This window comes from Heterocephalus glaber, unplaced genomic scaffold (assembly GCF_053883595.1).
Source record: "Heterocephalus glaber isolate CG9 unplaced genomic scaffold, H.glaber_assembly_v1.0 deba00001472, whole genome shotgun sequence".
Taxonomy (NCBI): domain Eukaryota; kingdom Metazoa; phylum Chordata; class Mammalia; order Rodentia; family Bathyergidae; genus Heterocephalus; species Heterocephalus glaber.
In genome coordinates, this window is record NW_028258315.1 from 96825201 (window position 1) to 96848433 (window position 23233).

Genomic DNA, 23233 nt, shown 5'->3' on the forward strand with positions numbered 1-23233 from the left:
CTATGAATAATTTGGGCATAATAAGTCTGGCCCATTCTGCATTGTGCCATTAGGACAAATAATATATTTCACAGAAGAAAAACATTAGAGAAAGTCACCGTATTTTATTTTTGTCTTTTGTTTTAATGTGGTCCCATCAGAGGAGGTGCTGTTGAAATAAAACCATGGCTATGGCAAGATTTCCCAGTTAGGACATTTTATTTTCTCTTTCCCTTGGGAAATGGCAGAAAAACAGTGGGATTGTGATTTCTAATCTCTGGCAATAATGAAATCCATATGTCATGAAGCCTGTGGCTTGGCAGGAAGTAATGAACCTGTTAAGTAATTGAATGCCAAATGCCATCTTTTGTTTTAATTCAGAAGAATGTAATTTCAGATAAGTTAGCACTGGGTTGTTAATTCAAACTTTTCTTTTCAGCAAAATTATTTACATGTTCTGGTATTTAATCCTCAAAGCATTCTTTTTTAGAAGGTACCAATAACTAACAAGGCAGGCAGTAATTTTGGAGAGTATATCCAGTCAAAGAATATGTCAAGTTTCTTTACATCATTTATTTTTTTCCAAATTTAGGTGATTTGCATACCATCTTCCCAATCTGCCATTTCTACACTTCAACTTAAGAATTTTCAAGATTACTTTCTACGATGTCTAGGTACCACCTGTGCTATTATTTACTTAATATATTTCATTTAAATTAATTCACTTTTAAAGTGGCAAAATATTTCTTTAAAAATGAAAACTTATGTCACTGCTGCAAAAAGACAAAGTAGCATCACTGGGCATGAACCTAAGGTAACCACATTTAGAGCTAAGTGATGTTATATAGATCCTATGTAGATGATACTTGGGGAGGTTTCTCTTGCCCCTTTGCCATATGAGGACACAGCAAAAGATCCACCAGATACTAGAGCCTTTAGTTTGGGCTTCCCAGACTCCAGAGCTTATAGGGACAGAATAGATTTTGGAGAAAGCAATCCATGGGATCTGAAAGTCAGTTATACCACTAAATTTCTGTGTAATCTTCAGAAACGTCAAAGAGTTGTCCTGGTATAGGTGTTGGTGACACAGAAAAGTTGTTCAGGTAGATCTCTGGGAATCAGGGGGAACAGGAAAATCAGAAGCTACAAAGAAGTGGAAGAAACAGACTACAATGTAGAGAAAAGAATGGAGTAGTCTGGAAGCTTGCCCTGGTTCTCTCATGGAGGGGAACTTGTCTCTGCAGATGCAAGGTAAGCCCTCAGGGTTGGGAGCTCCAGGGAGAAACAATGAACAGGACCAGCATTGCTGGCCCTGAGAAAAGTCTATGGCTATTGTAAATTGCAAAAGCAGTGTGGGATTTTATTCTGGCAGGTTATAGTTTCAGTAGGAATCCAGGGAAGCACCTGCCATATTGGCAGAGAGTGTTTAATCAGGCACCATTTCTGGAAGGGGTTAATTATTTAAGACTGACCCTCAGAACAATTAAAAAACAATTTCACTTCAGGGTTCCCAGTGTAAGCCTCCCACAGTGACTGCATGAGAGACAGCCACTGGAGACAGTCACAGAGGGGGTGTGGGCAAGACATAGACCTCCTGAGAAGTTTAGCTCAGGTTAGGAGGAAGATGAGGGCCTCCATGGTGAGAAGCCAGGCCCAGCATGTGTGGCTTTCAGAAGCAGCTGGATTTAAAAGTGCTGGCATTAAGTTCAAGCTTGAACCCTTGCCCTATTGCCTACATCCAGCACAGATCAAAGGGATCTGATTGCTTTCCTCATCTACCAATATGAGCTCGAATGCTTGCCACAGACAAAGACAAAGACAAAGGGCCTCTGGAATAGGTGTCACCTCACAAAAGCAAAGGCTGTAAAGCTAGATGGAGAAAATTGTGACTTGCTGGATTCCAAAATTGCAGAGCCTAGAAAAAAAAATCCACTCATTCAAAAATTCAGAGAAAAAATTTATTTTTATTTTTTTCCCTTTTTATTCTTCACTGCTTTGGGGGGATTTTGGGATTTCTTTTTGCTTTTTCCTTTTAATGTTTTTCTTTATTCTTTTCTTTTCCTCTCTCTTTCCCTTCTTTTTCTTGTTTGTTCATTTCTGTTACCTTTATCTAATTCTATTAATTTCCTTTACTCTTTAATAGGATCCTTTAACTTTTCTCTCCTTCTTCCCTTCCACTGATTAATTTTTCACATTTTTCTTCTTTCATTCTCCCATTCCCCACACCTTGCTTTATTAATCTTTAGGTAGTTAACTCTCTGCTATTACTGTTGAATTCTTTTCTATTGTTAGTGGAAGTAAAGCATACATTTAGTAGATATTTACTATGTGTCTATACTTCATTTTTAATTATTTATACTATGATTATAGATCTCTTTTCTATAGTTAAGGGTGATACATTATTGGTTCTCATGGTATGTCAATACCCAGTTTGTCTTTGGTGCTATTATTCTTACTGATTTAGTTGCTATTGCTACAGTGGCATAGTTGGTTTATGTGTATGCCAACATCCAGATAACTTTGTGTCACTAATACTGTGGTCCATTTCCTGGAGAACTGGGTGCTGGGCCAATTACTCTGTATCCTCCCCTCCCAAATTAATGAAGGTGGTTTGATCTTGGGACAGAGGCAAAGGCCTATAGTTACCCATGCCCAGAATGCATCACTGAAAAGCAGACACTGACTAAAGAGATCACCATACTAGCAACAAAGTCTTTACAAGTGCCCACAAACTTCAGCACCAAACAAAACAACAAAAAACAATAGAAACATCAGAAGACAAGAGAATAAAGTGCCTCCAAAAATTCCCACCTTCCCCAAAGCTGATCCATGGGACACCGAGGAGTAGGAAATCAAAAGTCACACAGCTGAATTATTTGAAATCAAAAGAAGAGAGAAAAACATATCAATAAGGTGCCCAGTGAGCTCAAAGAAGATATAACTAAACATAATCAACTTAATATCAGTGAGTTTACAGAGAATTCTAATTAAAAAGTTAGCCGAGCTAAACAATATAATACAAAACATAAATGACCAGTTTAGCAAACAGAGTCCATGAAAAGGTACCAAACAGAAACCCAGGAGATTAAAAATTCTGTTGGAAGTGTGGGGATCAGAACTGTGTGAAGGCAAAGTGTCAGGAGTAGAAGACAAGGCTACTGTCGGAAATAAATTATTCAGAGATACCTTAAAACCAACAAGGGAACATGAAAAATGGATCAAACAGCTGCTAGGTGATGCTAAAGAGGCTAATCTAAGATTAATAAGAATGAGTGAAAAATCAGTAGACTCCGCAAATGGCATAAAAACCTGTTTGCAGAAATAATAGTGGAAAACTTTCCAAATACAGGGAAAGAATTATACAGATAAGTGAGGCATACAAAATCCCAAGTAGTCACAATCAAAAAAGAACTTCTCCATGGGACATTATAGTAAAAATCCCACAAGTCCAACATAGGGAAAGAATCATAAAAACCGTTATAGAAAAGCAATGAATTACTTATAAAGGTAAACCCATGGGAACTACAGCAGACTTCTCAACACAAACCTTAAAGGCCAGGAGAGGCTGAAGTGAAGTATTTTAAGACCAAAAGGAAAAATACTTCCAACCCCGACTTATATATCTTGCAAAACTATCTTTCAAAATTGATGGGGAAATAAGGTATTTCCACAAAAAAAGAGTACCTTAAGAAATTCGTAACCAACAAAGCAGCACTACAAAAAATTCTCAAGGATATCCTAGGGGAGACAATGAAGCCAACAATGCCAAAAACTCTGATAGAATGAATATACCATGTGGGGTGAGCAATTAAGGACAAGAAAAGGAAAAAAAGAAAGAGGTGGAGAATCAGCAACAGGAAAACCATGCAATAACAGGACTAAGTCAATACATTTCCATAATAACTCTCAATGTGAATGGTCTCAGTTCTCCAATCAGATTGGCACAATGGTTCAAGAAATAAAACCCAGTGATATGCTGTATGTAAGAATCACATTTAAAACAAAAAGAAATTCATAGAGTAAAAATCAAAGAAAGGAAAACAATATTCATGCAATAGGAACCTGAAAACAAGCAAGAATAGCTGTCCTGTTTTCAGACAAAGTAAGCTTCAAGCCAAAACTGATCAGAACAGGTAAAGAAGGTCACTACAAATTGACTAAGGGAACAATTCAACAGGAAGAGATAACAATTATAAACCTATATGCAGTGAATACTGGTGGATCCAACTTCATAAAACATACATTACTAGATATAAAAGATCAGATAAACACTGACACAGTTACAATGGGGGACCTCAATACCCCACTGTCACAAACAGAACAACTAAACCAAAAAAAATCAACAAAGAAATATCAGAGTTTAACCAAACCTTCAAAAAATAGACTTAATACATATCTACAGAGCATCCTACCCAACCATACAATACACATTCTTCTTGGCAGCACATGGGACTTTCTCCAAAATAGACAACATGCTAGTCTATAAAGCATGCTACAATAAATGCAAAAGAATATAAATTATCCCATATATATATATATATATATATAAAATCAGGTTATTGTGTTAAAATTAGAAATCAATGGCAAAAGAAACCATAAAAATTATGCAAAAAGATGGAAATTAAACAATACTCTCCTCAACAATCAAGGGGATGCATAAGATATAGAGGAAGAAATTAGTTTCTAGAATCAAATAATAGCCCCAGTACACATTCCAGAATGTATGTGATACAATTTATGGGAATACTGTTTACAATGCCAGTACAACATACCAGAACTTGTGGGATACAAAGGAGTCCTAACAAAGAAGTTTATAGCTGTGAATGTCCACATCAGAAAAACAGAGCAAGCCCAAGTAAATATGCACCTAATGATGCACCTCAAGGTCCTAAAAAATAAGAACAATCCAAATCCAAACCCAGTGCAAGGAAGAAAATTATAAAGATCAGAACAAAAATTAATGAAATTGAGAATAAAAAAATAAAGAATCAATGAATCAAAGAGCTGGTTCTTTGAAAGAATTAAAAAAAATAGACAAACTCTTAACCAATCTTATCAAAAAAAGAAAAGACTCAAATTCATACAATTAGAAATGAAAAGGCAAAATCACAATGGATACCACCAAAATCCAGATTATTAGTAATTATTTTGAGAACCTATACTCCAAAAATTGGAGAATTCAGAAGAAACGGATAAGTTTCTAGATCCATATGAATTAACAAAGCTGAACTAAAAAGATATAAGAGCCCTGAATAATCCAACAGGATGCAGTGAAACTGAAATGATAATAAAAACTACTAAGAAAAGCCCAGATCATGACAGATTCACTGCCAAATTCTACAAGAACTTCAGATTAGATCTAATGCCAATACTCCTCTAACTCTTTAATGCAGGGAAATGGAAGGAGCACTCCTAAAGTCACTCTTGGAAGCTAGGATTACCCTAATTCTAAAATCAGTAAAGGATCCAGCCAAAAAAGAGAATTATAGGCTAATCTTTTTAATGAATATAGATGCAAAAATCCTCAAGATATTGGCAAACAGAAATCAACCAATCATCAAAAAGATTAGACATCATGACCAAGAATGAATCATCCCAGGGATGTAGGGATGGTTCACATATGCAAATCTGTAAATGTAATACACCGCATAAACAGAAGCAAGGAAAAATCACATAATCACCTCAATTGATGCAGAAAAACTCCATGGCAAAATCCAATATCCATTCATGATAAAAACTCTGAAGAAAATAGGTACAGAAGTACCTTATCTTAATGAAAAAAGTTATTTATGACAAACCTACTGCCAACATCATATTAAGTGGGAAAAGGCTGAAAGCTTTCACTCTAAAATCAGGAACAAGACAAGAATGTCCACTATCATCACTCCTGTTCAACACAGTACTCAAAACATTAGCTAGAGCAGTCAGGCAAGAGAAAGAAATGAAAGGGATATAAATAGGAAAGGAAGAAGTCAAATTAATATTTGCAGATGACATGATCCTTCACATAGAAGACCCAAAAAATGTCATCAAAAGACTCCTAGAATTAATAACCAAATTTAGTTGCATAGCAAGATACAGGGTCAATACAAAGAAATCAATAGTGTTCCCTTACACCAATAATGAACACTCCAGGAAAGAAATTAGGAAAATAAAACGTTCTACAATAGCATCAAGAAAAATGAATACTTAGAAATTAACCTAATAAAGGGAGTAAAAGACCTCTACGATAAAATCTACAGTATTCTGGAAAAAAACATATCACAGAGGACGTCAGAAAATGGAAAGCTAACCCCCCCGCGCATTTCTGGATAGACAGAACCAATACTGTCTAAATAACCATGCTTCCAAAACTGATACACAGATTTAATGCAATCCCAATTAAAATACCAATAGCAATGCTCACAGAAATAGAGAAAACAATCCTAAAATTCATATGGAACCAGAAGAGACCCAAATAGCAAAAGCAATCCTGGGTAATAAGAGCAAAGCAGGAGGGAACACATTTCCAGATTTCAACTTACATTGCACATTTAGCCATCTGATCTTTGACAAAGGGGCCAAAAACATATGGTGGAAGAAAGAGCCTGTTTAGTAAATTGTACCAGGAAATCTGGCTATCCATTTGCAGAAGATTAACGCCAGACCCACATCTCTCACCATGTACTAAACTGAAATTAAAATGGATCCAATATCTACATATTAAAATAGAAACAACCTGATAGAAGACAAAATAGGTAACACTCTTGAAGTAACAGATATTTTTTGTTTGTTTTTATTTTTTTGGTACTGGGGATCGAACTCGGGACCTTGCACTTGCAAGGCAGGCACCAGAACCACTGAGCTAAATCCCTGGCCCTGAAGTAACAGATGTAAGCAAGGACTTTTGAATAGAACCCCGATTGCACAAGAAATAATATCAAGAATGAACAAATGGGATTATATCAAATTAAAAACCTTCCACACATCAAAAGAAATAACCAACAGAGTAGAGAGACAACCTAGAATGGAGAAAAATTTGCTACCTACACTTTGGACAGAGAACTAACATCTAGAATATATAAAGAATTAAAAAAACATTAAACCTCTCAAAATGAAAGACCTTAATACAAAATAAGCAATTTAAATGAGTAGACATTTCTCAGAGAAGAAATACATGAAAAAATGTGCAACATCTTTGGTCACTGGAGAAATGCAAATTAAAACAACTGAGATTGCATCTTACTCCAGAAAGAATCCCTATCATCAAGAAATCAAGTAACAAATGCTGGTGAGGCTTCAGGAAAAAAGAAACACTTCTACATTGTTGGTGGGAATTTAAACCAATACAACCACTATGAAAATCAGTGTGGAGTCCTCAAAAAACTAAAACTAGAAATTCCATTTGACCCAGCTATCCTCTTCTAGGTATAACTCCCCCAAAGAGTTAAAGACGTCATATTACAGTGATACATGGAGACCCATGGTTATAGCAACACAACTCTTAAAGGCTAAATGTTGGAAGCAGCCTATATATCAATCAACAGACAAATGGATAAAGAAAATGTAGGATTTATACACAATGGGGGTTACTCTGCCACAAAGAAAGATAAATTTAAGTCATCTGTAGGAAAATGGATGCATCTTGAAACCATACTGTTAAGTGAAATAAATCAAACACATAAGCTTAAATATCACATGACTTCTTTTATATGAGCAACACAAAATATAAATAAAGAGAAAAAAATAAAATATAATAGGAAATATGGATAGATCTTTTGCAAAGGGGACCAAGAGATAGAGGGAGAGGGGAGGGAGGGGAGGAAAAGGGGATGAAAAAAAGAATTAAGATGTGTTATGTACCTGTACCAACAAAAAAATAAATTGGAAAAAGTAGGCTTTGCTGGGGTCTGAGGAGGTGTTAAACACCTTCTAACACCAAATTAAAATGTTTTCCTTAATTTGAGCAGGAGACCTGAAAAATATGTGGAAAAGGAGAAACTTTTCACCTGACTTGGTGTTACTTAGTGCCATGTGGTGATATCTAACATAATCTCTGCTATCAGCAGAGGTGGGAGTGCTTCATTTGATAAATAATTACTCAAGGCAAGAATGGTCAACTGCTCTCTCTCAAAGAAGGTGGGAAAATATACCTGGATTCCTGAAGCTACAAAGAATTTCCCGTCCCCATTCCATACTTCACAGAGAAGTGCTCACCTACTAACAAGCTTTCAGTGTCTTCTACCTCAGCACCCCCATGGTTTCCAGAAGCAGACGAAACAACAGGGAGCAAATGGAGGCAATAATTTTTAATAAGTATAGCTTACAGAAACTTTGATCATATGTTCTCTTGGCTGTTCATGTTAAAAACCCAGGAGAAGCAGAACACAAAGCTGAGAGGATATATATAGTTTGTTTGGAAATAAGCCATGTGCAGCAAAGAGATTGACAGAATGAAGGGGGAAACACACCCTTTACCTATCACACACCTCACCTATCACACATGTTTTGCACCTGATCCAATGTGACCATGGTGGGCAAGGCCCTGGTTGTAAAGGAAGGGATGTTCTTGATAAATGCAGGTGAAGGAATTCTCCATTTTTAGGGTTGGATAATGGAGACCAGGATTTTCCAAAGGATGTTAGTAGGCATCAGCTAAAATGAGTCAGGAGAAATTGTTTAATTTTAAACAAAGTTAAACAGATTTATTTTGCAGTACCAGGGATCAGACTCAGGACCTTGCGCTTGTGAGGCAGGCATGGCACCACTGAGCTAAATCCCGAGCCCAGAAGTCTCAAAGCTTTTAAAATGCAGTATACTCTGTGAATAATTCAAAGAGAGAGATATAATGTCTTGCATTTCCTAAACTTACTTGACATAGTACTACTCTCTAGCTGTTTTGAGTATGAGGTATGATTTTAAAAATACAATCATTGCTTAAAGGAATTTATTATAGCAAAAGACATATTGCCATTAATCCTTCTCAAAATACTCCCTCTTGCTTTGAACACACCCATCATATTGTTATTGCTATTTTCTGAAGCAGTTTTGGGAGTCTGCTTTTGTGAGTGTCTTTTCACAACTACTTCAATCTCCTAAATAAATTCAAAATGTTTATAACAATTTCTGTCAAATAAAAACACTATGGTGTGTCTTCATCTACCTTATTCACAGTTCTGCCACTGTGTGACTTCTGGCTCTTTTTACTTCCCCAAAGTAAAAAGACCACAAAAGGTAATGTTTTAAACTGATTCAGGACATTGAGGCAGCTATGATTGCACAACTAAAGACACTCATGGAAGAGGACTTCCAGAACTGTTTCAGAAAGTGGCAGGAATGATGGGATAAGTGTGTTCAAAGTGAAAGGAAGTACTCTAAGGGAGATTAATGGTGGTTGTCTTAATTTAAACATCCATCATAAGTTTTATCATACTTCATATTCTATACCAGTGAACATTTTAGACCTTTCAACTGATAGCAAACAGCCTGCTGTGGCACACATGTCATAGGCTCATCACCATCGTTCTATACACTAGAATTCCAAAGAACATACTCTTGGACAAACTGGGTTATATAATGTACTCTTGGATTTGTGACAATGCCAAATTCCTTGAAGATCCATGGTAGGCAGGATATTATGGTGGCAGTGACTGAGTAATAGTAGCAGCAACAGTAGATTTTATGAGTAATAAACAAAACAAATAGATGGAGTTTTGGTTTTAGAACATAAAAATAAAACCTAGGCATCAGCTGGCTGTAAGAATATTCACAAACAAGATCCAAAAGATGAGTAGGGCAGGAAAAGGGTGAAACTTGTCAGATGATGACGAGGACAAATGAAAGATAACCCCGAAAAGCATACTTTCCAGGATAATCAAAATCAAGTCACAGAGATGACGGCTACAGATTAGTAATGGAAGGAAAGTAGGAGGAGGACAAAAAGGAGAAGAAATAAAACCTTCAAACAAAAGAAATGATGGAGAGGATTCCGAGTAAGTCAAAACTAGGGAGGGCCAGGGATTTAGCTCAGTGGTTTCGCTGCCTGCTACGCAAGTGCAAAGACCTGAGAAAAGTGTACCGGGAGGAGTACTAGGAAAAGCATTGTGCATGTGGAAGGAAGATGAGAAAAGGTTTATAAGGAAAATCTACATGGAAAGGATAAAGAGACAGGAAGAAACAAGTGTCATTAGACTTTAGATTCTGGGTTTCTATCTTCGGCTCTGTAGATATGGCAGATACAGGGCCCTTGGACCCTTTCCCCTCCCAGACATTACAAGTTGATCATGCCACTGCATTCCTCTGGATACAGATTCGACCTCAGAAGCCTTCTGAATAGATCATTCTAGATAGCTGTTACCAACAGATGTCACTTGATTCTGATGAAACTTGCATTCTTAATAGATCAACAACCTCCCTGTGGCTTTTAGTAATACTCACACACTGATGGAAAAGCAATCAAAAAGTATATTTCTGGCTAGAATAGCAAAATGTTTCAATGTGAGATGTATGGACATCATAGTGCACATGTATGGGCGTGAGTACATATGTATATGAAATATGACTATTTCAAGCAGGTACACCAATCATTCTGCATTTATTTGTAACATGAAACTCTGTCTTAAACATTCATGAACACAGGAAAATGCAACTCATCATTTGTACTGGTGACTGAAGCTGTTACACCTAAGAAGATGATATAAATTACCTTTTGAGTTCAAATATCCCACATGAAAGAAAAATCTGTTAGGATAACTAGAGCTTTCTCCTTCCTTCTCTACCTTATGATACCATCCTGGACCCTGTCTTGTAAAAGGCTGGCAGAAACACTAAGTAGGTTTTTCTTCCCCCCACGTGTCACACATTTGTGAAAAGCACATATAAATAGTGCAGCTTAACATAACAACATTGATAATGATCAGACCATTTGAGGAAAAATTGGAATTTCATCCATGGCAGTAAAACAAGGAACTGCATTAATTGTCAGCATGGAGCTGAGTTTGAAAAGGGAGGGAGGGGGTGCGTGACAAGTTGCACTGCACTGGTTTCCACTTTCTCCTGCATACACTCATGAATTTTACCCAGCTCTTGAGCTTCTGAGGCTTTGCCTACTGATGTAAAGAAGCCACTTGAAGGCACACAATGCCCTCAGCTCTCCTCTAGTCCAGGAGACACTCAGTGCTTCCTTTGAACTATTTTGTTTGAACATCTTGGTAAGTTATTCATATTCTGCCAAACAGCTCCTAATGCTCTAGGGGAGGAGAGGTGCTGAGTGGATACCCTTTTGATGTCTCTCTTATGAATTAACACCAACAAAGAGATGCTCATTAGTCTAGGCTGGCTTAACAGGGATAGGAGAGGAAGGGTCAGAGGCAGTGGGTAAGCAGGGAAGACAGCAGTGATCTTTCAGAGTATACTGACTGAAACAGATGAACCTTCATTATTCTTGATGACCACCGCCCAGGATCCTGAATCAACTCTGACCCTTCCCTAGCATCAGAGGGAGCTTCTCTAAACACCTGTCCACCTGTGTCTTTCGGTGTGATCCCCTCTGTGACGTGACACGGCTTTCTGGATTGGCCTCTGCCTGCCTCCATGGCAGCCTAGAGAAGTCCTTGTTCTCCAACTCCAGTCCCACTAGCCTTTGAATCCTTCTTGCCCCTAGGGACACAGCTGATCATGGGCACTTTGTGTAAACTATTCTCTCCACCACACCCTATTCCTCAAATTTTATATCAGATCAAAGGAAAGCCTATTCTGACTCTGTCCTCACAAGCTGATTCAGGTCTCCTGCTTGCCCCCCTCCAAGCATTCTTCCTCAGTCTTTATAATCATAGTCGTCTCTTAGTACCCATGGGAAAACTGTTCTGGGACAACCCCTCCACCCTCATTCTCTCATGGACACTAAAATCCGCAGGTGCTCAAGTCCTTTATATAAAACGGTGTGGTGTTTGCAGATAGCCCATGCATGTCCTCCTGTACACTTGAAATTGTCTTAGGGTTACTTACAAAACCCAGTGTAATGTAAGTGCTATGAAGATAGTATACTGCATTATATAGAAGATAATGACAAGAAAAAAGTACACGTTGAGCAAGGCACAGGTTTTTCCTGAAAACTTTGAATCCATGGTTGGTTCTAAGCTATGGAACCCATAGACATGGAGCTCTGACTGTTTTCATAATTATATGTTTCTGAGAGTATTTTTCTGATGTGATCGCTAAACTGTGATATGAATTTAGTTAAAAGTTCTGTAGGATAGGGCGGCAAATATTTCTGACTTCACTGTGCCACATACTATTTTGGCACACACACAGTGAACCCTTGAAACTATATTAACCAAATGAAGTAATGTTCTATACCCATTTCAATGTAATACACTGCTTTGCTAATATGTGCTGTGGCACATACAGAAAGATTTTGAAAAACATTTTCTCTTATTGTCACTAAAGTATTATTTGGAATAATAAAACAAATTTATATCAAGTTCTCCTGCCTCTGGAAAAGAGACTATTGCTTCTGTGTCCTGTTCTCAGCTTTGAAGGAAATGGAACCCTTGTTACGGCTGCCAAATCAAGATCTAGTCAAGTTATCTTGTTAACTTCATTAACACATTGGTTTATGTTTTCCAATGCCTTTTGGGGAAACCAGGCTTTCGTATTGAAGGTGTCCAAGACACCCCCTGCCAGATGTTCTGTGGACAAAAAGCACTTACGTTGGTTTGGAAGCCTCAGCCTGGTCTGTTTGCAGTTTCTCTCCTCCTTCCACCTCCATTGTGCAATACACAATGCGATTTGGAGCCAAGGATTTAAGGCCTTGGACTTCCATGATCACCACCTGAAAACAAAACCACACAAAATGGAGGTCATTCCCAATACCAGTGGACAGCATCACTTAGTGGAAAATAAACAGATGAGACGTCACGAAGAATTACAACAGGTATCTGATGGCTTCTAGCAGGTTTTTACTAGTCACGTTGGGATCAGTCTAGCATGAAGATGCAATCTTCACACTGTAACAGCGCCAAAAGGACAGTGATGGAGGTATGTGAAAAACATATACTTTCTTAATGGGCTTGAGTCAAGGAAGTGAAACAGGTGTACAAGTCATAGTCTCGGTGCACAGTAGGCCACAGTTTCTCAAACTTTATATGAATCAGAATTACTAAAAGGACTTCTTAACCCAGAGACTTCTGGGCTCCATCTCCAGTTTCTGATCATAGATTGAGTGGATCCCAAGACTTTCCATTCTCAATAGTTTCCCCAGTGATGCCCCATGCTGCTGGCTCAGGAGCCATACTTTGAGGCTACTCATGATGCTGGGCAAATCACTTACTGTTGAAGTCACTTAATTTTCCTTTCAGATCTTCAGAGTCTCAGTTTTCTCATCTGTAAAGTGTGTGTGTGTGTGTGTGTGTGTGTGTAGGGAGTAGTGATATATATCTTGTGGCTATTTTGGGAGGACCCAAAGAGATGATGTACAACACTGTAATAGTTTATACTGGGAGGAGCCATACACATGGAAAGAAATCAAAGGCACCCCAGAAAAGGCACAATTTGGGGCAATTCAAAGAGCTGAACTCAAAACCTGATTTGGCAACTTCACTAACTGTATAATCCTTTGTGGGTGTATCAACCTCTCTCCAGCTTTGTTTCTACACCTGCAAATACCTCTGAGAAATGTTGTGAGGATCCAGAGTTACTGGGCACACAGGGATACCCTGTAAACACCTGCTGATTCTCATCAGCACATTTCCCATGGCCAAGGTGATGCCACCCGGCATCTGGGACCTCTGTTCCCTTGCTGTAAGGTCATTTGCTCTTGGTCTCCCTTCTAGCCATGCAGTTCTATGATGACATAAAATATGACTTGTACCAATTTGCGAATTCAAATCCTAGTCTGCCCTGATGGCAAGTGCTCTCAGTTCCACCCCTTGCCACTCCTCACTATGCCCTGAGAGCACATTCAAAAATAGAAGTGCAATGTTTTTTTCTGGCAGTTTTAGTATGATGTGCAATTTAGAGTTCCAATTAAAAAGTATTTGGAAGCTCTAGGATATCTTACTCTGAACTTGTAATTACAAGTCAAGACCATGCAAATAATGTACCGATGGGAATATGGTTGAGGTCTTGCCTACTTCTATATTTCAAATAATCAACTGTATGATACTGAATACTGATAAAGAATTTGAAAATTACAGACTTAACAGCTTTATAAAAGTCAACAAACCACCTTTTTCTTCTTCCTGTAGGAAGACAAGAGGCAGTAGAGAATAAATTGCCACCTTTAATTGGCAATAATCAAATTCAAAGACACCTAAGAAAAAGCATTCAATACCTCAGTGGCAGTATTTTTTTTAAGAAGAAAGTTTCTGTGAAATTACACTGATGATTTTTCACACACCAAGTGTTCTATATTTAATTGAATACCGCCTCTTCCTACTGCAAAATACACGTTGAAACAGTGTGTAATGTAAGTATTCTCATCTGAACTGAGTACAGATAAACACATTACCTGCAGTTAATTCACAACAATCCTTAATGATGGTCTAGAAAATTAATTTAGTCTTTACACAGTCTAATTAAATGTACAGAAGTTTGATCTATTCTCTTGGTCTCTCCAAACCTAGGGTCATCGTAAAGTATTTGTGGGATTTCATTGTATATTTAAAAGAAAGCTAAAAGAAAGGATTATGACCCTTTTTTCTCATTTCACATTATCTATTATACATTTTGAAAGGGGAAGAGGAAGTGGGAAGAGTAGGGGAAAGGAAAGAAGGGAAAGGAAAAAATATGAGAAAAGGAAAAAATGGAAACAAAGTCTTTGCAAATAGGGAAGGGTGGAAAAAATAAGAACCAAGATTTATCACATAAAGGTACAAATTCCCAATGATGAATGTCATCACATTGTATACCTAAAATGTACCAATAAACTTCATGAAAAAAACCCTAAAAAATAAAGGATTGTGACTGTTTTCACTATGAATAATAAATGTTTGAGGAAACAGGTTAACTGTGGTTTGAACACCACACAACGTGCTGCATGTACATACTGAAACCTCATTTGATACTCTATAAGTATGTATCAGTTTTTAAAAAGCTTTAAAAATTCTTATGGTGTTTTGGACTTTGGTAATTTTAAATGGTCCTCAGTCTCTGGAGTATATAAGAAGTACACAGGTAGTCTGTTACAGGACCCAGGCCAGGGCTTCACCCTGAGTAGAATTTCTTTTGTTTTCTGACAACTTTTTTGAGAGATACCTCACAGTTAAATCACTTTAGGTCTATAATTCAATGATTTTTAATAAATGTATCAAGTTCTGTGACCATGATCATAAACTAGTTTTAGGAATTTCTTTTCTTTTTTTTAGGAATTTTTATCTTCCCCGGTAGGACTCTTTATGTTTCTCTACCAGGCAGCACTAATCTACTTTCTGTTTCTGTAGTTTGCCTTCAGGATATTCCATATCTTGTGTCCGCCTTCTTGTGCTAAGACAATACTTTTGAGGCTCAACCATGCTACAGCATACATCCACAGTTGTCCCCTTTTACTTGCGGAATCACATTCTACTCTACAGATATGTCACATCGTGTCTACCCATTCACCAACTGATGGGCATTTAGGCTGTTACTGTTTTTAGGTATTATGAATAATGCTGCTATAAATATTTGCAACCATGGCTTTGTAGGGATGTGTGTTTTCTATTGACTAGATATCTAACAGTGGAATTGCTGAATCACATGGCATTTTTATATTTAATTCTTTGAGAAGGTGCTAACTTAATTTCCAAAGTGTTCACACCATCTTCTGTTCTCATCACCTGAAGACTCTGGTTCATCCAGTCTGGGTGGTACCCAGAAATCTTCTTACTGAACCTGATTCCCAAGTAATTTGGATGTAGATTGGAAACCTTTCTTAACATTCATACATGAAAAGCAAATGTATGAAAGGAAATTATACAGAAATGGCCATGTTGAACATTCTGCTCCAGTCCTGGCCTGAATGTGTTCTTACTGTGGGTGCAGAGATACATTTAAAAAGGAGCTACTATGAGGGACTCTACAGTGTAGCCAACAGGAAAGATGATGGGAAAGAAAATTTACACTGTACCGCAAAATGATGCTAGATTGCCCCTCTTCTAACTGTAACATAGTTTGCCAAAATTAGAAGCTTTCTAAATTGCATGAGGTCTTTACAAATCCTTGAGCACTGCGCTTTAAGACAGGGAAAGCAATCCAAGATTATATTCAGTAGGTGGTTCTTAAGATTGCATTCCTTAGGAAAAATCTGGGCTCCTGGAGAGGGGGAAATCACTGGCTGATTAGCTGACCTATGCGAAGCAAGCTGTTATTTTAGGAACTGCTTGAGGGCAGTGAAGAGGGGGAACAGGCTGATTGCCATGCATCTAGTCACTCCTGTCCTGCTTGCTGTGCCAGGAAACTTTCAAGGGTTTAGGGCTTTTTACCTCCAAGGAGAAAGACAGCACGACATCTGACTTGGAGAGTTGGTTCTCACTCTCCTCACCCATGTCGATGATGGAAGCGTTGTGGCTGCGTTTCAGCTTCTGGAGCTTGAACTCGCCGCCTTTGGACACAGGCATGCTCTCCAAGTTGGCCATGAGCAAGTTGACGGAGGACTTCAGTTCCTCAATGTACATGTTTTCCATTTCTTTGGATACAAACTTCGGAAATTTTCGTTCCTTGGAAAGCAGAGGAGTAAGCAGAGGACTAAATAGAGAGCTGATTTACATAGTAAGTCTTTATATCATGACTCAGAGTTAAGATCACATTTTCCACTAATGAGATTTTCCCAGATATTATCAAATTGTACCAGAAAAATGTTCAAGCTAGTTATTTATCTAAAAATGTCCCTGACTTCTAGTTATTTACAGTCTCTAAGGAGTAGGACACAAATACATAAACCTATACTAGGAAAGAGGCAAACGTTTTGCCATAGTTCTATTTTCGCTCCTAGTTTTCTCCAGCAAATTTGACTTGTGCAAAGGAAAAAATGAAGTGATAGTTTTCAAATCTGGATTCAACTTAAAGAGTTTTTCTTTTTAGCCAAATGCAGCCAAGTTGTTTTTAAGTTATGGAAACAGAAAGACACCCTATTTTTGGATATCTACTGAGATTTTCTCACATGAATAATTCAAAAGGAGCTCATTTGAGATGTTTCAAACATAGCCTGTGGCTATTTCTAAGAAGAATACTTTCTGTTTTCAAGAAAAATAGAAAAAAAATCAATGAAGTGATGAAAATTAAAACTCTTTAGAAAAGAAGACAGAACAATTTATTATGAGATCTGACCTCTCCTTTTTAGCTCCCCTACTTATGAATTCAGCTGTGGAGGCCACATACTCGAGCCACGCTGTTTGTTTGCTATACCTCTAAGCTGTCATGGTGCCAGGAACATCCTGCGGATTGATCACCTTATCACAGAGCTACTTCCTACTTGGAGCAGGAAACTGTCCTCCCAAGCCCCACTCCATAATCAGTGGAGTGAGGAGGAAGCCAAATCTGTTTAAAAATCCAACTCAAACTGGCCTAAACAACATAAAGAAATTGATCAGCATGGAAATGTCTTGGGGCAGACTCAGCTTCAAGCAAAGCTGGAATTACAGCTAAATGATGTCACCCCCAATGAGTTTTTCTTCAAAATCTTGGTTTTGGTTCTTCTGGATTCAATCCATGCTATTAATGTCACAAAAATGTTGCTTGAGATCTGGATCTCACAATATCATGCCCCATTATCTACAGGAAAAATGACAATTTCCCCTTGTGATGTCCATGAAAGACGGAGAGTTGTTGGTCCTAGGATTCCTACCCAAAGTCTGATTTATATACATATTCAGAGCCAATTTCTATGGCCAGTAATATGCTGTGCTGATTTGCTTATATTTGCCATACTTATTGCTGGTGCAGAACTCTATGTAGGTCATATGGAATGTGAGTTGATTTGCCAATTTTGTGTGGCAAAGATATCTAGCACATGTCTAGTACATAGGCACCTGACTCAGAGGCAACCAACTAATTCTATTAAATGGCCAATAATCAATCAGATCACTCTCTTCAGTAATTGAACTGCTCTAAGAAACACTAAGATTGAAATTGGTAGGTAGAGTGGGGTTGGCTGCCACACTGGATCAGTTCAAAGCTGTATAAGAGACTTGACAGATTTAGCTCAGTGGTTTTGCCACCTGTTGCGCAAGCTCAAGGACCCAAATTTGATCCCCCGGTACCAAAAAAAAAAAAAAAAAAAAAAAAAAGAGAGACTTGACAAAGAAGAGAAAGAAGTAAAATATAAAGAAGGAGGAAGGAGAAAGGGAGTGACAGAGGAAAGGAAGGAAGAAGAAAAGGAGGGAGAGAAAACAGAGAAGAAGCTGTCTCAAGTCATGGAAAGGAGCTTGGATTTGGCCTGGTTTTCTAATCCCACAAAGCCTAGTTATTCCTCTTGTATGTCAGTTCCTTGGGAACTTCTTGTTTTTCTTTAAATCACCCCCTAACCACTGGTTGGCTAAAAGGCTGTTTCTGTCTCAGTGCCACACAGTCTTCCCCCAAAAGCACATGCTGGTCCTTCAACATAGTTCCTTGGGATGACTTTGTGCTTCTGATGTCAGGCTTCTGTTTAGGCGGAAACTGTCCTAAGGGTAAGTTCCCTTTCTCCCCGCACCACTCTCCTCTTCTTTATCATCTTTCTGTCTCAGCTTCAACACTTTACTTGCCCACCCCTCCCCCATTATTGTTCTTGTTTATGACACCTAACTCCCCTTCTTGGTAACACTTAACGCAGTGGACTGAATGCTGCAATAAGTGTTCTGAATGTTACGGTTCCTCCCAAGCCTGATCCCCAGTGTGATGCTATTTGGAGATGAAGTCTTGGAGAGGTGGTCAGGTCATAAGGACACAGCCCTAATGAATGGGATTGGTGCCCTTAAAGGAGATGCCAGAGAGTTTATTGATTCTTTCCACCATGAGAGGCCATGTGAACAGACAGCTGTCTATATATTGAGAAGTGGGCCCTCATCAGACACACAGTCTACTGCTGCCTTGATTTTGGTTTTCTTACCTTCAGGACTGTGAGAAGAAAATTCTATTGTTTATCAGTCATTTAAGGCAGTCTGTCACAGTAGCCTGAGCAGACCAAGACACTTAACATACTTTTGAATCAATTGTGAAATGTATTTATTTAATGTCCACTTTTCTTGTTGGGCTATGAATCAGGACCATACCTTGTTTTGATACCCCTGCTGAATTCTGGGTGTCTAGCATGATGTCTGGCACATAATAAACATTCTATGCATACAAAATGAGTCAGTGAACCAATGGCTCATCAAAATGTCCATATTAAATCAATGCAGCTAAAGCTTAGCTATGGGGAGAAGAGATGATAAATTAAGTTCTGGAAGGACTGCTTCTCATCTACATGAGGATGGGGGTCTAAAACCTATTCAACAGCTCAGAGTACCAGTTCTTCTGGAACCTCTGAGTAGAGTTATTTTCTTCACTAAAGCTGGGCTCAGCATGTTGCATGGTGTTTTCTATACACACTGTGGGTCAATGTCAGAGAACATGTAGGTCAGACGTTTCTGAAATTCAGTGATACATTTATGGCCTTGAAGGTAGCCAGTGATGATTCAATGTAAGAGAATCCCAAAAGTCTTTTCTCCAGAGTGGCTTGATTGTTCTCATTCTTAAATTCCACGAGGGGACTTTATGCAGAAGGCCATGAAAGTGTGAGGATGACTCACCAGCTGGGCTACCATCACTTATAAATCATTTATCACCACAAACATGGCACAGTGTTTCAGCAGAGGGATCCTGGATAGAGGATATAAACTGTCTCCTTTGAGCTAACAGCTGGTGGGGAGAAAAACCTGTGAGGGAATTCAGTGTAGATTCTGTAATGGAGGTATATTTGGTATGAATTCTTCCTGAAAGAATTGGGGTGGTGTCTCAGAAAAGGTGACACGTGGGCTGAGGGTCTGATGGATAGAGAAGAACTTGGCAACTTGAGTTGGCTGAGACAGGGCCACTGGTATTTCTCCTTCCCATGGAAGTTACTACAGGTAAGAATGAATCTGAGAAAGTCTTACATAGTCCATAAAACATATTCCCCTTTCCCCTGGAATATGGCCTTTCTGGGGAGAGAGAGGTGGAATAGGGGAGCTTAATTCAAGATTGGAGAGTGGTCCCTAGAACATGTTAAAGGCCACCAAGTAGCAAGGGTTATATGCCAAGAGCTTGAGGTAAAGTATATTGATCTCTTTCATTTTTATGGTGAACCCAAATCTGAGGGGATCACAGGACATTTTGAGGGACTGGGAAAGTAGTATCTCTGATTTTTCCTGCCAGTTGCTGGTTTTACAGTTAGTTGCCAGGGTGAAGAAAGGGATAATTAGTGTTTGTGATTTTTTTTTCCCCTGCTAATCAGCTTTGAAAGACTATCAAATGCAGTCCCTTTAATCACACCCTTCCTTGGGACTCACTTGAGGTCTTTTAACTGTACAGTCTTGATATTTTGGAAGAAAACTCAAGAGGTTACCATTCTGGTGCAGTTAGCTCCCACCAAACTCCATGCAGCAGAATACTGGAAAAATCCAAAGAACAATCACTATTTCCAGAGCTTGGATAGTTCCTAATGACATCATAAAACAAAGTTCATAGAGTTGAGTCTGCAAGGAAAACAAGGCCCTTTTTTTTTTTTTTTTTTTGCACTGAGCATTTAAACCTTGAAAAGAAATAACATTCTGTCAACCTAGGCTAAGGTTCTTGAGTGGACATTTCAGCATCAGACACATTATAAACACATTTCAAAGCGACAGTTGTACCAAAAGAAGAAAAATATAATCTTCTGTCTCTGTTGCTACCTTTCTAGACATATAAATTAGCACTATCAAAGAATTATTTATTCATATTGCTTTATAAAAGACATGGCATATGTGTGGACAGAGTCCTCCAAAGAAAATCTCCACTGGCCATTTATTTTTGCTTTGGGCTGATAAAATTCCCCATTGGGGATAACCTCCTAAGGACAGTCCCCACCAGCGTTATTTATGTTCAGCCACACTGAGGGATTTGTAGAAGCTCTTAAAAAATAGCATTTGAAAGTTTAACAGTTTCTTTAGTAACTGGCTTTTCTGTGTTAGGGCTTTAGCCATAAAAGATGAACAGCATATAAACAAAGACTGAGAAAACCACCCTCACTGACATACACTGTCAGGCACTCAGGAGGAAGGATGCATAGCTGGATGCACTGGCACATGCCTGGAATCCCAGCTATTCAAGAGGCTGAAACAGGAGTGTAGGGAACAGGGAAAGGGGACATTACTAGAACCTCTGTAGTAAGTTCTAGTCTCCTGTGAGCCACGGCAGCACAAGGTGAATTACAGGAAAGGTAGAAAAAGGAGACTGAGAAGAAGCTGAGCTGTGGGTCTGATCAGTGTTCTGGGCGGCAAAGACGAGTACATCAAGAGAAACAAATGTAACAAACGACTTGTAGAGAGTTTAGTACATCCTGTGTAAATAAGATGTAACAATCCAAGAACAAGGAGAAACTGAGTAGATGTTTGTTCCTCCCAGGATGTTTTCAGCTCCCAGGATGTTTTTTGTCCTGGAGAATCACACCATCACCAGATCATTGAGGTCTCAGTTGTGACCGGAAGCCAAAATGGAATTATGTCTCGGAATTCCATAGCTGGGCTGTAGGCAGGAGAACTAAATTAACCAAATGATTTTTCCCTAAAATTATGTAGCATTGCTCCCGACACAGAAGGACTGAAAGTTTGAGGAGAGGCTGGGCAGCATAGTGAGACCCTGGCATTAAAAAAAAAAAAAAAAAGAAATACAATAGAAGGACACTTTCTATACACAGGTGCTTAGTGACAGAGCTGCAACTATTTCATACAAATACCTCCAACACTTCCTGGGGTCCTATCATGTGTCAGGTGCTCTGATTATCACTGCAGAGGAAGGGGTTAGCTAGATAGTATGGGGGAGGCATGCCAGAAAGCCACCAGTTAGACTTCATGTCATACATGAAGTCACACAGGCATACAAAGAGCACCAAGGAAGTTCATCCAGTCCATGTTAGTGAAGCTTACTCAACTCTGGTTCTTAGGTTTGTATTTATTAGGTTTATGATGAGAGACAGGTATTGCCACTAATCTGGATTTCAGTTTCCACGTTTGAAATGGAGAAAACAAATCACATTATTGTGAAGTGTAAAAGATAAACCAAATGTGAATACTGCTGACCACTGATTCTTTACAAACACACACACCACCACCACGACCACCACCAGAACACACTACCATTATAATGATGGTGACTACAGTAAAGATAATGATGGTAATTGACACTTCTTACCAAGTGCCAACAGTATACTAGGCACTAGTCTAAGTACCTCACATGCTTTACCTCTTTTAATTTTTCCAACAAAGCACTGGGGAAAGTACTGCTGCTTACCCTCATTTCTGGAGGAAAATGAGGCAGAAGAGAAGCAATAACAAGAAGAGATGGATCTGAAACCCAGGAGGCTGGCTCCAGAGCCCACATCAGCTACAATACAATAGGGCAGACCTCTCTGGCTCCAGGTGCAATGGAGCTGAAATGATACTTTGGGGCCTCTCAGCATGGGGCACCCTGTGTACATCACCTCATCTGTAGCTCCTGCTCAGCAGAGGGGTGGTGACAATTATTTCTTTTCCAGTCAACATGGACAGCATAGGGTAACTTGTACAGAGGGCTGAGGAAAGGATGGACATATCACATGAGAGGAAGGAAACCTTGGTAGCAATTTGTCAAAGTCAGCATCACAGAAGTGAGAAGGCATTTGGGATTCAAGGAATTTCCTGGATTAGCTTCTTTACCTGATCACTTTTACTTCTGCTTTTGTGAATTAGATGGACTCTCCTCCACTTGAATGAGCTTCAGGGGAACTCCCCAGAATTTACCTTTTTCCCTGAACTCAGATTTCCCTGGGTTATTAGCTGTTTTACAAAGCCCAAAGTGAGGGAGATGCTCTATAAATGCCTTTTTTTCAGACAACAAATTGAACTAACTTCCTCCTTATGTGTTTGGACACTTGTGCTCTTCCATGAGACAGAGTGGATGCCACGTCACAACAGTAGTTTATAAGCTGGGGATTAGTATCATTTGCTGGTGGGAGAGGATTCCATTCCCATCTGATTTGTGCTGACGTGTATAACAGAATTTTTTCATGAGGGAAGTATTAGACATAACTTCTATTGGTGTTTGCAGTGAATCCAGGGTATAAGAG

At 38.7% G+C, this 23233-nt stretch overlaps 1 protein-coding gene across 29 annotated transcripts in view; it reads right to left on the reverse strand.

The window, feature by feature from the left end:
• The window catches only part of Cadps (calcium dependent secretion activator), a 457138-nt gene that overhangs the window by 227709 nt on the left and 206196 nt on the right, over positions 1 to 23233 (reverse strand). For all 29 annotated transcript variants that reach the window (XM_087182504.1, XM_087182502.1, XM_087182498.1 and 26 more), the window contains exons 5-6: positions 16419 to 16652; positions 12669 to 12790 (exon numbers count right to left, since the gene is read on the reverse strand). In XM_087182504.1, coding sequence (XP_087038630.1) covers positions 12669 to 12790; positions 16419 to 16652 — 356 coding nt within the window. The remainder of the gene's footprint in view (positions 1 to 12668; positions 12791 to 16418; positions 16653 to 23233) is intronic.